The sequence below is a fragment of the Hyalella azteca genome, unplaced genomic scaffold, assembly GCF_000764305.2.
Source record: "Hyalella azteca isolate HAZT.00-mixed unplaced genomic scaffold, Hazt_2.0.2 contig6315, whole genome shotgun sequence".
NCBI lineage: Eukaryota > Metazoa > Arthropoda > Malacostraca > Amphipoda > Hyalellidae > Hyalella > Hyalella azteca.
Genome location: NW_025936478.1, coordinates 12,816 through 28,415, shown reverse-complemented (window position 1 = coordinate 28,415; position 15,600 = coordinate 12,816). Strand labels below are relative to the sequence as shown.

The following is a 15,600-nucleotide window of genomic DNA, read 5'->3' as shown; positions in this document are numbered from 1 at the left end:
AGGCAGGGTCTGAGGGAAGGCAGGCAGGGTCTGAGGGAAGGCAGGCAGGGTCTGAGGGAAGGCAGGCAGGGTCTGAGGGAAGGCAGGCAGGGTCTGAGGGCAGGCAGGCAGGGTCTGAGGGCAGGTCTAGCGACCCTCAGACCCTGGACCCTAAATTTATCAGAAATCTAAGAGGCCGCGACGTTGCCACGTCTCCAGCTGTTGCTTCCCGGCGACGTTGCCAAATTTCCCGAACACATTTCAGTTATCATTTTTAAGTTACTTAAATATTATAATATGATTATTATTACTATATTATAAAGTTATCGTTTATAAGTCACTTAATTATTATAATTATAATTATTATCATTATATTAGTCAGTTATCATTAATAAGTTACGAAATTAATATAACGTTCACTTAATTCCAATAAAAAATAATAGAGAGAAATCATTTAGGTACAAATTTTAATGTGGTATTGACCCTTATTCTATACGTTCTAATTATATACTATGTAATTAAAAGAGTAGAGTTTCGGTATTTTCATCAATATTATTAAATATTATATCATGAAATACGTGTTATATAAAATTTAAATTAATGGAAAATGACTAACTATATATTAACTTGCTATATATTAACAACTATATATTAACTTGATAATACGGAACAGTTAATGTAATGGAAACGTCCGGCCTCTTATATAGCGTAATATTAATAGTTCCATTAATCATATTAGCTTCTGTAAGGGGCCACCATTTTAATTTCACCGTGTCGCCGCAATGGCAAGTTTTGTACAGTGAGTTGCGGTATCGAAACCCAGCTAACCGTAAAAATTCCGCGACAGTCAAACGTGGCTTGTGGCCACAATTTTTTTATTATATATAAATCACATCACTCAGAGAAATAGAGAGACACTTTGTCCTCATACTGATGCACTATTTTCTATTGTGTGGGTCATCCTGACTCAGTTTGGCCAGGGCAAAGGGGCGTATCAGTGCTACGTCCGCTCTCTGCCACTAAAATGGGTCACTAAATAAGCGGGTGTGCACTGAAAGAAATGGGTGTGTCAGGATGACCCACTTTCAGGCATGACTCACTTGTGGCGGCAGAAAGATTTCACGCCACAAGTGAGTCATATCGAAATTTATAGGGCCAGTAATAGGTCAGTATGACCCACAAATGACTCAAGTGAGTCAGAAAGTGCATCGTAATTTGGACGCGGATGACTCGTCTAAGTAGGTCATCCAGACCCACCTATTTCTCTCAGTGATGAATCAATATTTTCTATTAAATAATACTGAGACGATAACTATTGTAAACGCAGTACTACAGGGTGTCCGTAAAGTCTGGGCACATAAGTTAAAAATTTTCAAAATAATATTCTAAATTCAAAAATAATATTCAAAATTTTCAAAATAATATAAAAAAATTTCAAAATAATATTCAAAATTCAAAAATAATATAAAAAATTTTCCAAATAATATTCAAAATTCAAAAATAATATTCCAAAAAATTCAAAAATAATATTCCAAAAATTTCAAAATAATATTCAAAATTCAAAAATAATATTCAAAAAATTTCAAAATAAAATTCAAAATAATAGGTATTCAAAATATATATTTTTTGCATCCACAGAACAATTATGGCTTTGACAAAAAAATTATATATATGGCGCTCACAATGAAGATGTTATTTAAATAAAATAAATAGTGAAAATAAATCTTAATTTTAATTTTTACCAGGCAATACCAGGGCCGTTATAGAGGCAATACCAGGGCCGTTATAGCGGCAATACCAGGGCCGTTATAGAGGCAATACCAGGGCCGTTATAGAGGCAATACCAGGACCGTTATAGCGGCAATACCAGGGCCGTTATAGAGGCAATATAACGGCCGTTATAGAGGCAATTTAACGGCCGTTATAGAGGCAATTTAACGGCCGTTAGAGGCAATATAACGGCCGTTACAGAGGCAATATAACGGCCGTTATAGAGGCAATACAACGGCCGTTATAGAGGCAATTTAACGGCCGTTATAGAGGCAATATAACGGTTGTTATAGAGGCATTATAACGGCCGTTATAGAGGCAACATAACGGCCGTTGTAGAGGCAATATAACGGCCGGTATAGTGGCAATATAACTGCCGTTATAGAGGCAATATAACGGCCGTTATAGAGGCAATATAACGGCCGTTATAGAGGCAATATAACGGCCGTTATAGAGGCAATATAGCGGCCGTTATAGAGGCGACATTACGGCCGTTATAGAGGCAATATAACGGCCGTTATAGAGGCAATATAACGGCCGTTATAGAGGTAACATAACGGTCGTTATAGAGGCAATATAACGGCCGTTATAGAGGCAATATAACGGCCGTTATAGAGGCAATATAACGGCCGTTATATAGGCAATATATGACAACACGTCTAGTAAGGTAACGTTAAAGCTGACTATCAAACTGGCCGCTCTTCGATACATTTTCCGTCGTGCAACAGAATTTTTAAGATTAAAGTTATTGAATTCACTGAAATATCATCAAAAACACTTGTATTTGTAGGCAATCATGAATATACTAGTGGGTTGATAGGTTATTGTTAGAGAAGAGTTATTAAAGTAAACGAATCCAGAAGCACTACACTCGACAAGTGGTTGGAGACACGCGACGCGCACAACCTCACACGACGAGAACTTGATGGGCACTGACTCTCCTCGGCAGGATCTTGTCCTCTTCTTCCGCTCTCTTGGAAAAGCTGATGTAGTTTAAGTCAAAATTGAAGTTTTTATAATTATTATTGACCTAAATTATTTTATTTTGATTGGTGATAATATAAGCATTTATTACTGTTGATAATATAATAAGTAATCACATGTGATTTTCAAAATTATCAAACTCATGCAATTGGTCTCAAAAGACACGAGTGGCCTGTTTTAAATCTAGTGCCTGATTGGCTGGATGGAATCAAGGGTCTGATTGGCTGAATATAATTCTTATTCTCTTGCATACATCCATTCATAAGAAAAACAATGACGACATAGGCGTAGTTTTTCGGGTCACTCGATTTATTTTATCACATATTGTCATGTCATGAATTTAATGTAAAATATGTTCATAAAATTTGTTCATAATTTTAAGAAAATGGGGAATTTTCGTCAAATTCTATACTTTTATACTTTTAAATTTCAAACGAAGTCTGCCGTGTGCAGGCTAAGTGAAGGCTGCCGTATGCAGGCCCAAGTGAAGGCTGCCGTATGCGGGCCAAGTGAAGGCTGCCGTATGCAGACCCAAGTGAAGGCTGCCGTATGCAGGCCAAGTGAAGGCTGCCGTATGCAGGACAAGTGAAGGCTGCCGTATGCAGACCCAAGTGAAGGCTGCCGTATGCAGGCCAAGTGAAGGCTGCCGTATGCAGACCCAAGTGGAGGCTGTCGTATACGGGGCAGGGTATAGCATTTTATTTTATTTTAGTTATTTATTTGTAAATATATAATTCATTAAATAAACATACTATATTTTATAGAAACAGCATATAACAAAAACTTTATTAATTGATAGCAATAACTGCAAAAATATAATAATGTGAGAAAGCGATAGAAAATATCACTAAAGTTGTGCAATGAATTGTAAATGAACCGAGTAAATGAATGAACTGGAATTTTAAAGTGATGAAATTTTATTAAATATTGTGCAGGAACTATTGAATAATTATATTACTGTCAATCTACAGTCATGGTAACATTATGTATAAATAAATAATAATAAAATTATATTCAATCACTGTTTCAATAGTTACATGAGAAATTTTCATATTTTGTTCAGGGTGGAATTTTTCTCGTAATAATCGATTGCTATTTTTTGATGAAATATTCGTGTTGCCTCGCTTCAGGTTTATACCATAAAAAATTATTATTTATGTTTAATAAATAGAAAGACACTGTTGGTATTATGAACGCAAGGATAAATAAATTTTATTTATATATAATGTAAACACTCATACATTTATATATCATTTTTCGAAATATAAAAAGCTAACATAGAAATATCACGAGATAAACACACGAAATATATTTAGCGATGTAAATAAGCTTGTGATAAGCAAATTGATTAATGAAACTTATTGTTATTAAATAATATAAATGATTTGAATGAACACATCCGGTAACTTCAATGCCTCTGTAGTCATGCCCGATTGTGAAACGTTTATATAATAAATAAAAAGCTCTGATATTTTTATATTGATCTATTTTTCGATAGAAATGTGTTCAAATAAACTAAATACACCGAGCAGTATAGTCAAGAAAAGGTCATTAATTCATTGACGTGATAAAATCAGAATATTTTTCTCTAAATCGCGGGATCACTTGCCGCCATGCACCTGTTGGTTAGTCCATTGATCGCGTTCACACAGCGATTGAAATCCTTGAATTATTTTTTCGCGTTTAACGTGAAACTATACGTGAATTAACACTATGTGGAACTAAAGCTGAAGCTTAATATTCATCAAATGTAAATAAAAGCAGTTTTCTTGTGAGGTTTAGTTTGATTTAATGATGGTTTATCTCATTTTCGTCAAGGCGTTGTCCGTATCGTGAACGTAGATCAGGTTTACCTGGACGTGGGGTGTGTTGTAAACAGAGAGGGAGTCAGTAGGGCGTCAACGTTCTTTTGAATATGTCCGCTTAAGTTGCGCCTAGTTTGCTTAGTCCTAACAGTGGTGAGTTGCCTGTTTAATGTGTTTATTTTGTATACAGACTTATATATGCTTGTGTGTTTCATTTTATGTTTGTATTACATTTATTAGGCTGAATTTAGACTAATAATTCTGACGCAAGTTGGTCGTAGACTCACCGAGTGACACAGACCAGAGGCAGAGTTGGAGTAAAATATTTCGACGCTATTTTTATGTCTAATTCTGAGTCACCACAACTTGACACGTAATTAATGAATAAATTTGCTTGAAATGTCAGTTATATAATTATTTTATAATTGGTCAGGGTTTGCAGTTTAATTCAACATGAAAATTGTGTTGAATGTTGAAAAAAAAACAGCTGTAAAAACTGAAAATCCTTGCCTTTTTATAATGAATATCTTAGATTTTTTGCATGTGAGATGAGATGATAGTGATAATTAAGTATTTAAAAAAAATTTAGTATTGAGATTTTGCAGTGTGCAACTTTGTAATTGGCAGGATAATAGTAATATATGAACATGAATGATAGGTACTCAAATTATTATGTAATATTGTAATTTGTAAGGAATGAGGAGTAAGGAGAGAAAAAATGGAATTGTCAACTCTCATGCAGGATTGGAATTTTTTTAATTATGAATGAGACTTCACAGTCAAAGCTTTACAGTGACACATTTTTTATAAATTTGGAATCTTATGGCATGGCCCACTTGTACACTTTTGTTAGAAATTATATAGAGGTAATTCATCTAGTAAGAATCTTGCGGCTCCTTAAATGGCGGGAAAGGCACACAATCTGTCAGATATGGAATATATTTTCTTTCCCAGTTTCTTGGCCATGAAATAAAGGCAATAACAAATTAACAATATAGTTCCATTTATACTTCCATTTCCTGAAAAACAATATCATTTAAATGAATAAATCTTTATATAATCATTAAAAACTAATAGAAATAAAGAAAAAATATTATATTCACAAAAATTATTGGCTTTAAGTCTGTAATATTTGTTAAAAGTTTAATTTATGCAATTTTATTAGGAGCTTTGAAAAACATGAAAATGTAAGCTTACTTTTTAAGTCTGTAAAAAATTTCTTTGCTGAAATTTCATTGTTATGGAAATCATGGCCCTGCCCACTATATGACTAAGTGACAGATGGAACAGATTATTTATTAATAAGATATACCAAACTTAATTTATAATCATAACATGGATATAGGAATGCAAGATATCTCTGCCTGGCAGGATACATCTGCTCAAATTGCAAGTTTACAAAAAATTCCAAGTTTAACACGTTGACTACGTATTGGTACATATGCCGATATGCGTACCACAAAATTTATTTCTCCGGGACGTGGTGGTACATAATTCAGGTTGCCTAAAATTGGCCAAATCCGAGAACAAAAAAGACCAATAACTTGAAATATACTAGCTTATTTGTAGGTTCCATTATAAAAATTCCATTTATTTTCTTTTTGCAGTATTTGAAATTTAATTAGGAAGTACCCCTATCATAAATTTTAGCCGGCCAACGCAATTGAGAAAAACTAAATCACCGAATTTGTCTGGAAAAAATGACCGTCTGGCAACCCTGTTTGAAAACAGTACAAAAAATGAAATAATGTACAAGATGAAGCAATCGTAGTCAACGTGTTAAGGAAAGAAGCTGTTTTAAATGGAAACCTTGTCTCAATAACGCGTACAATTCTTACTATCCCCTTGGGCCTTGAAATTGTAAATAATTTGGTTTTTATGCTCTGTATTCATTTCCTCATATCCTAGGTTTTTTATATTTTGTGTGAATAATTTTATTATATACAATGCTGATTGTTCTTGTATTCTCTATTAATTTGTTGAAATGATTGGTGATGTTGACACGGCTGCTGGTCTCAGAATGTCTCCATGAAGAAATGGGAATTTATTTGGTGTATTCTTTGCTTTTGAATTTTTTGGAAATACATTCTAAGATGGCCTAAAATTAGTTTATTTTAAATTCTTTTAGCTGTGCAATTTCAATCTAAAATTTGCAGATGTTATAGCAGATGAAGGCTATTCTTTGATGAGGTTGAAAAATATTTGAATGCAGGTAGTTGTTGAAAATCAAAATTTTATTCAATTTCCAGTTGATTGGAATGTACTATTTTTTTGCATTATTAATTATAAAAACAAATGTTACACAAATATGAAACATAGAACACGTGATATAGGTAACAGCAACTGAAATGTTTCTGAACAAATATTATGTAGGTATAATATATTCAATAAATAGTATATATAGGTATGATTAGGAGCTCTGGTTGAGAATGGAATATAAGAGAATGTACATCATAGTTCATAGAGTGACCACATTTTACAGACATATAGGTATATATAAATTGTGTAGGTACATGTGTATACTCACAATACTTTTTAATATGGCTAGAACACACAGATCTGTATATCTTATTACACAGGTGCTTGTGTTATTTGTCTATTAAGTTAACTGCAAGTAATTTTCATATGTTAATAACCTAAATTTTGAGGAAAACTTCATATCATCATAGCTGGATATGAAATAACTTGTTATTGTTATAGCAAAACTTTATTTTAATAAGATGTCATTATTTTACTGAAATTGTATTATTTTATTAAGCAGGGTGCGTACCGGTCATGGAAAACCTGGAAAGTCATGGAATTTGCAAGTAAATGAAGAAAAAATATAACTCAGTACTCACTCCAGTGAGTGCCAGAGAGCACATTTTCTCGTCAACAAAAATGTGAGGTCACGGACGGACAGACAGATGGACGGACAGATGAACAGACAGACAGACGGACGGACATGGCGAGCACAATAGTGCATTTTTCCATAAATGAGAAAATGCGCTAAAAAGGAAGTGTTTTCTGTGCTGCGTGTGTTAACCCATTAATGCCGTGCGGTTCCATTTGGAACCAGCGGAGAAAAATAGATTCATAAGAAAATTGTAAGATCAAATAAATATACAAGTGGATGCGTAGGTTTGATACACATCTTGTGTACAGATGTGTATCAAACACATCTGTATCAACACAGTTCTGGCAAAGTTTGGTTCTGCGCCGACTACTCTCTCTTCAGTTAACATTCAAAGATTACTAGAACCTGGTCATGGAAAAGTCATGGAATTTTTTTCTATATACCAATATGTACCTGTTGTATTTTAGTAAAAGTCTATTATTAAAATAAAATTTAATTCTTTCAGTGAAAACAACCATGAATTTGCTGCTGCTTGCTGTGGCCACAGCAGCTCTGCTGGCGGTGGCCGGTGGCCAGGACTTGGGCCGTTTACCGGACGACATTAGAGGCCTCAGGCCGGGGGAGGACAAGACGTGGCAGTTTAGAAATAGACTGCGCTACAACAAACGTTATGATCACCCGTATGTTTGATGACATGATGGTTATAATCACCCGTATGTTTGATGACATGATGGTTATAATCACCCGTATGTTTGTTGACATAATATGTATGTGATTACCTATATGTTTGTTGACATAATATGTGATAACCCGTATGTTTGATGACAGGATGGTTATAATCACCCGTATGTTTGATGACATGATGGTTATGATCACCCGTATGTTTGTTGACATAATATGTATGTGATTACCTATATGTTTGTTGACATAATATGTGATCACCCATATGTTTGATGACAGGATGGTTATAATCACCCGTATGTTTGTTGACATGATGGTTATAATCACCCGTATGTTTGTTGACATGATGGTTATAATCACCCGTATGTTGGATGACATGATGGTTATAATCACCCATATGTTTGTTGACATGATGGTTATAATCACCCATATGTTTGTTGACATGATGGTTATAATCACCCGTATGTTTGTTGACATGATGGTTATGATCACCCGTATGTTTGTTGACATGATGGTTATAATCACCCATATGTTTGTTGACATGATGGTTATAATCACCCGTATGTTTGTTGACATGATGGTTATAATCACCCGTATGTTTGTTGACATGATGGTTATAATCANAACATGGTCGCCCATATGACCATTTTGATGTACCCAAACATCATTATGATAATTGAACATAATTTTAATTTTAATAATTTTCCTAATTTTATTAAATGTTTAATTTGAACATTGATTGGCCTGCAGCATCTCATTCAATTATTGTATAAATTATTAATATATTATATTAATATTATTATTAATAATTGTATAAATTATTATTATTAACTTATTATTGTATAAAATAATATTATATTTAATTATTATTAAATAAATTATTATCAATAATTAGGTATAATTTTATGTATTTATCAAGGCTGTATTTTGATCTAATAGATACTTTTTTTTGCTCCATAATGTTCATTTTTATTCATGTTATATGTTTATTTCTTTATTATATATTAATATAATATTCATTTATAATTGGTTATTATATATACTTTGTTTCTTGTGTCACAGGACGCACATGGTTAGTTATTTTAGTATTTAGTTAGTTTAATGTTGTTTATTTATGGTTATTTTCAAGTATTCATTTATAACTATGATCAGTTATTTCACTTATTATTTATATATAGTATATATTGATAAATATATTTATTTATAATTTAGTATATTTAATTGCTAAGTATTAAATTTAATTTATTTTTAATAAATTTAAGTATTTATTTCTGTTTTTTTGTGGTTATGTTTAGATATTCATTTATAACTAAGTCAATATAATTAACTTTTAATTTATATATTATAATTATTTCTACAAATATTTATTAATAAATAATTAATGTATAACCCGATGTGCCGCAGGACGCACATGGTGCTGTTAATTAACTTTTTAATTATATATGGTATATATTTATAAATATATTAATTTTTAATTAAGTACCTACGTATATTAATTGCTTATTATTTAATTTATTTTTAATAAATTTATTATTTGTTTCTGTTTATTTGTGGTTATGTTTAGATATTCATTTATAACTCAATTATAAGTCTATTTAATTCCTTAATTAATTTAATTTATAAGTCAATTTAATTAACTTTTCATTTATAAATTTTAATTATTTCTACATTTATTTATTTATTAATGAATGTGTAACCTGATGTGCCACAGGACGCACATGGTGCTGTGTCCGCGCACACTGCGACCCGCCTCCGTGTACAGGTGTGTCGTGTCCATCCTGCACCTCGACATTACAGTACACGTACGCACCAGTATACAGGTCAGTATACAGGGCTGTGTGTGTCAGTATACAGGTCAGTGTTCAGGGCTGTGTGTGTCAGTATACAGGTCAGTATACAGGTCAGTATACAGGGCTGTGTACAGGGCTGTGTGTGCCAGTATACAGGTCAGTGTACAGGGCTGTGTGTGCCAGTATACAGGTCAGTACACAGGGCTGTATGTGTCAGTATACAGGTCAGTGTACAGGGCTGTGTGTGCCAGTATACAGGTCAGTGTACAGGGCTGTGTGTGTCAGTATACAGGTCAGGTACAGGGCTGTGTGTGTCAGTATACAGGGCTGTGTGTGTCAGTATACAGGTCAGTGTACAGGGCTGTGTGTGCCAGTATACAGGTCAGTGTGTGTCAGTATACAGGGCTGTGTGTGCCAGTATACAGGGCTGTATGTGTCAGTATACAGGTCAGTGTGTGTCAGTATACAGGCCAGTGTACAGAAAGAAAATGACTGACAATGTTTAAATAAAGTTAAGAATAAACTAATCTTGACGCGAGGAAGCTTAATGATGAAGCCTGAACCTTATATTATCATTATTAAATAATATAAGATTAATGATAGAACTTTAACCTTATATAATCATTATCATATAATATAATGTTAATGATAAAGTTTATATCATCATTATTATATCATTATTATCCCTCGCCCCCTCAGATGGACGGAGTGGAGATAGCGGCCGCCAAAGCGCAGGTCATCAAGGGCTACCCTCAGATGATGCTCATGAGGGTAAGTGGGTCAAGGGCTACCCTCAGATGATGCTCATGAGGGTAAGTGGGTCAAGGGCTACCCTCAGATGATGCTCATGAGGGTAAGTGGGTCAAGGGCTACCCTCAGATGATGCTCATGAGGGTAAGTGGGTCAAGGGCTACCCTCAGATGATGCTCATGAGGGTAAGTGGGTCAAGGGCTACCCTCAGATGATGCTCATGAGGGTAAGTGGGTCAAGGGCTACCCTCAGATGATGCTCATGAGGGTAAGTGGGTCAAGGGCTACCCTCAGATGATGCTCATGAGGGTAAGTGGGTCAAGGGCTACCCTCAGATGATGCTCATGAGGGTAAGTGGGTCAAGGGCTACCCTCAGATGATGCTCATGAGGGTAAGTGGGTCAAGGGCTACCCTCAGATGATGCTCATGAGGGTAAGTGGGTCAAGGGCTACCCTCAGATGATGCTCATGAGGGTAAGTGGGTCAAGGGCTACCCTCAGATGATGCTCATGAGGGTAAGTGGGTCAAGGGCTACCCTCAGATGATGCTCATGAGGGTAAGTGGGTCAAGGGCTACCCTCAGATGATGCTCATGAGGGTAAGTGGGTCAAGGGCTACCCTCAGATGATGCTCATGAGGGTAAGTGGGTCAAGGGCTACCCTCAGATGATGCTCATGAGGGTAAGTGGGTCAAGGGCTACCNGCAGGCCGGTCTACACGGGGGACCAGATAGGTGAGAGCAGGCCAGCAGGCCGGTCTACACGGGCGACCAGACCTACTCTACACTCAGAATCATGTATGGGTCAAATTGTATTGTAAGTCGTGACGCAAAATCTGCACGTTGCGCTAAAAACGCACTTTTACTGAGCCAAAGTGCGTCAGGATGACCCAGAGATTTGAAGAACTGGATCGATAATAGGACAAAATCTTTTACATTGCTCTGGGTGATGATTATAACAAATATGGGTGATGATCATAACAATGATGGGTGTATGGGTGATGATTATAACAATAATCACCCCACAGTTCGGTTCCGCATCATCTCTGTAATTTAGCACAACAATATACGATGTATTAAACAATAAGTTTTATTAATAAGTTTTTATTAATAAGTTATATTAAACAATGTAATAAGAATAATGACCCGACAGTTCGGTTCCGCATCATCTCTGTAATTTAGCACAACAATATACGATGTATTAAACAATGTTTTATTATTAAGTTTTTATTAATAAGTTTTATTAAACAATGTTATAACGTAATGAGTTTTTATTAATAAGTTTTATTAAACAATGTTTTATTATTAAGTTGTATTAAACAATGTTATAATGTAATAAGAATAATGACCCGGCAGTTCGGTTCCGCATCATCCTGCTGACGACGGAGCAGAAGCCCTACGACGACCCCGTCGACGTCTACATCCTGGTGCGTGATGCCGTGTTATGTTGATTGTACAGGATATTAACAAGATTAATATTATTATTATTATCTGTTATTGTCAGAACATATTATTATTACTATTATTATTATTATCTGTTATTGTTAGTACATATTATTATTATTGGTACTATTATTATTTTTCTTATTATTGTTATTTTTATTATTATTGATATTGCTAATATTGATCTTGTTATTTTTATTTATTTGCAGTGTTCAATGATATTATATGGTATTATTGTTGTTGTTATTAATGTTATTGCTATTATCATTATTATTGTTATTATTATTCTTAATATTGTTATTATTATTAATATCACTAGTAGTGTTATTGTTATTATGTTATTATTATTGTTATTGTTAATATTATTATTATTAGCATCATTATCAATAAGTAGGCAATAACACAGCAAATAACGTGCGTGCAGGACCCCGACGGGTACGCCTTTTGTTATCATTATTATTAATATTATTTTGCTATTGCTATTCTTAATATTGTTATTATTGTTATTGATATTATTATTATTACGAATATTAGTTACCCAATAACGTGCCCCAGGACCCCGACGGGTACGCCATGCGGCGGTGGCCCTCGCAGCCCACCAACGTGGGTGTGGTGTCCATGTCCTTCAAGCTGCCCTTCCTCCCTAAGGAGGGCTGGTGGACCATCAGGGCGCTGGTCAATGGACAGATCAAGGACCATAAGATACGCGTCACTAAGTGGTACACGCCTAGGTTTGAGGTGAGTGGTACTAGTGGTGCTTAGTGGTACTAGTGGTACTAAGGAGGGCTGGTGGACCATCAGGGCGCTGGTCAATGGACAGATCAAGGACCATAAGATACGCGTCACTAAGTGGTACACGCCCAGGTTTGAGGTGAGTGGTACTTAGTGGTGCTTAGTGGTGCTTAGTGGTGCTTAGTGGTACTTAGTGGTAGTGCAGACGAAGGTGTACATGCAGACCTATAACGCCCCTCTTGTCTGTACAGACGAAGGTCTACATGCAGACCTATAACGCCCCTCTTGTCTGTACAGACGAAGGTGTACCTATAACGCCCCTCTTGTCTGTACAGACGAAGGTGTACATGCAGAAGTACTTCCTGGAGACGGACGAGTTCGTCGTTGGGTCCATCGAGGGCGAGTTCGCCAACGACAAAGGGGCCTTCGGCAACGCCACCATCAGGCTGTACGGCCGCGCCCCTCCTGCCCTTAGGACATGGACACTGGCGTCCACTCTGGACGTCGAGGTGGTGAGTCATGTGACCCACTTGGTGACCCACTTGGTGACCCATTTATTGACCCACTTGGTGACAAAGGGGCCTTCGGCAACGCCACCATCAGGCTGTACGGCCGCGCCCCTCCTGCCCTTAGGACCTGGACACTGGCGTCCACACTGGACGTCGAGGTGGTGAGTCATGTGACCCACTTAGTGGTGGGTCCGGTGACCCACTTGGTGACCCACTTGTTGACTCATTTATTGACCCACTTTGTGTAGAAGTGGGTAAGTTTCACGCCTCCGTCAGTCTGTATGGTGGTGAGTCAACTGACTTATCAGGTGCAGTTTGTCAGCTATTCCTATTATATTCCGTATTAAGTCTAACTATTAACTTTTATTTCCCGTATTAAGTTCGTCATTGTTGACATTATTTTTCTGTGTGCAGTTTGACGGCGCGTACGACTACGAGCTCCCCATGGAGGACGTGCGGCGCATCATCGGGGACACGTCGCAGGGGGGCGCCATGATCCGGGTGGAGGTGAGGGCCCCAGGGGCGCCATGATCCGGGTGGAGGTGAGGGCCCCAGGGGCGCCATGATCCGGGTGGAGGTGAGGGCCCCAGGGGCGCCATGATCCGGGTGGAGGTGAGGGCCCCAGGGGCGCCATGATCCGGGTGGAGGTGAGGGCCCCAGGGGCGCCATGATCCGGGTGGAGGTGAGGGCCCCAGGGGCGCCATGATCCGGGTGGAGGTGAGGGCCCCAGGGGCGCCATGATCCGGGTGGAGGTGAGGGCCCCAGGGGCGCCATGATCCGGGTGGAGGTGAGGGCCCCAGGGGCGCCATGATCCGGGTGGAGGTGAGGGCCCCAGGGGCGCCATGATCCGGGTGGAGGTGAGGGCCCCAGGGGCGCCATGCTCCGGGTGGAGGTNGTAGCTCCTTAGTGTCCTTGTAGCTCCTTATTGTCCTTGTAGCTCCTTAGTGTCCTTGTAGCTCCTTAGTGTCCTTGTAGCTCCTTAGTGTCCTTGTAGCTCCTTAGTGTCCTTGCTCCTCCTTAGTGTCCTTGTAGCTCTTCCCCCAGTTGCTCCCCAATCCCCCTTGTCCCATTCACCCATCTAATCCCCACACCCCCATTGACTGCCCCCGTTGGCCTCCTTCAGTTATGCCTCATGCCCACTCACCCACGTAACCCCCCACACCCCCACTGACCCCCCGTTGTCCCCCAGGTGGGGGTGTCCTACCACGACGGGGAGCCTCTGAGCAGGGAGAAGCTCGCCACGTCCCGCCTCACCGTGCGGGCCGAGGCCGTCCTGGAGACCGGGGGCCGCGAGACCGTCCTCGAGATCATCGTCAGTAGAGTGGGGGGTCGTAGAGTGGGGGTCGTCAGTAGAGTGGGGGGTGTCGTCTGTAGAGTGGGGGGTCATTGTAAGTAGTGTGGGGGGGGTTATAGTAGAGTGGAGGGTCGTTGTCAGTAGAGTGGGGGTTGTCAGTAGAGTGGGGGTCATTGTTAGTAGAGTGGGGGTCGTCAGTAGAGTGGAGGTCATTGTTAGTAGAGTGGGGGTGTCGTCTGTAGAGTGGGGCTCATTGTTACTAGAGTGGGGGGAGTCGTAGAGTGGGACTTCGGGTCCCCCTTTCGGAGGACGGGGAAAGATTTGCTGCCGATTTGGGCCCGCATCCGGGCGCGCTCCAACCACAAGCATTTTGGCCGACCATTCATCATTTCTCCTGCCGTATTTAGATCGTATATAAGTACTTATATTACCAGTCTGCTTATATCGCAAGTTCACAAGGAATTTAAAAGCAAAGAAAACGCCAAGAAAATTCACCATATCGATATTGAAAACGTTTCGGAGGCCAGTAGTTTAGTCGAACTGATGATGGAGCTGGACTCCGAAACGTTTTCAATATCGATATGGTGAATTTGCTTGGCGTTTTCTTTGCTTTTAAATTCCTTTCTCCTGCCCTGAAATGCCCACATCCCTGTCGGTGGGTGACCTTTGGGCAGACCCAGTTCTATTGTTTAATTATTATAAATTTTAATTATTTATTGTAGTTGTAATAATTCGTATCATGCATTAAGCAAGCATCACACGCTCAACATTAAAAACAAAATAGATATTGAAACATGCTGTATCTCGCCTGCGTCTGAGGAGGCAGCTGAGACTCGCCTGCTGTAACAAACTTGTCCCCTGTTGCCAGATCCCGCCTGCGTCTGAGGAGGCAGCTGAGACTCGCCTGCTGTAACAAACTTGTCCCCTGTTGCCAGATCCCGCCTGCGTCTGAGGAGGCAGCTGAGACTCGCCTGCTGTAACAAACTTGTCCCCTGTTGCCAGATCCCGCCTGCGTCTGAGGAGGCAGCTGAGA

At 38.4% G+C, this 15,600-nt stretch overlaps 1 protein-coding gene across 1 annotated transcript in view; it reads left to right on the top strand.

The window, feature by feature from the left end:
* Nucleotides 1–4,609: 4,609 nt before the first annotated feature.
* LOC108671576 overlaps nucleotides 4,610–15,600 on the top strand; it is a 22,508-nt gene continuing 11,517 nt past the window's right edge. The window contains exons 1-12 of the mRNA XM_047880800.1: nucleotides 4,610–4,691; nucleotides 7,880–8,054; nucleotides 9,767–9,875; nucleotides 10,545–10,616; nucleotides 11,258–11,324; nucleotides 11,946–12,016; nucleotides 12,588–12,770; nucleotides 13,100–13,276; nucleotides 13,688–13,780; nucleotides 14,463–14,585; nucleotides 15,436–15,476; nucleotides 15,570–15,580. Coding sequence (XP_047736756.1) covers nucleotides 7,891–8,054; nucleotides 9,767–9,875; nucleotides 10,545–10,616; nucleotides 11,258–11,324; nucleotides 11,946–12,016; nucleotides 12,588–12,770; nucleotides 13,100–13,276; nucleotides 13,688–13,780; nucleotides 14,463–14,585; nucleotides 15,436–15,476; nucleotides 15,570–15,580 — 1,111 coding nt within the window. The 5' untranslated portion in view covers nucleotides 4,610–4,691; nucleotides 7,880–7,890. The remainder of the gene's footprint in view (nucleotides 4,692–7,879; nucleotides 8,055–9,766; nucleotides 9,876–10,544; nucleotides 10,617–11,257; nucleotides 11,325–11,945; nucleotides 12,017–12,587; nucleotides 12,771–13,099; nucleotides 13,277–13,687; nucleotides 13,781–14,462; nucleotides 14,586–15,435; nucleotides 15,477–15,569; nucleotides 15,581–15,600) is intronic.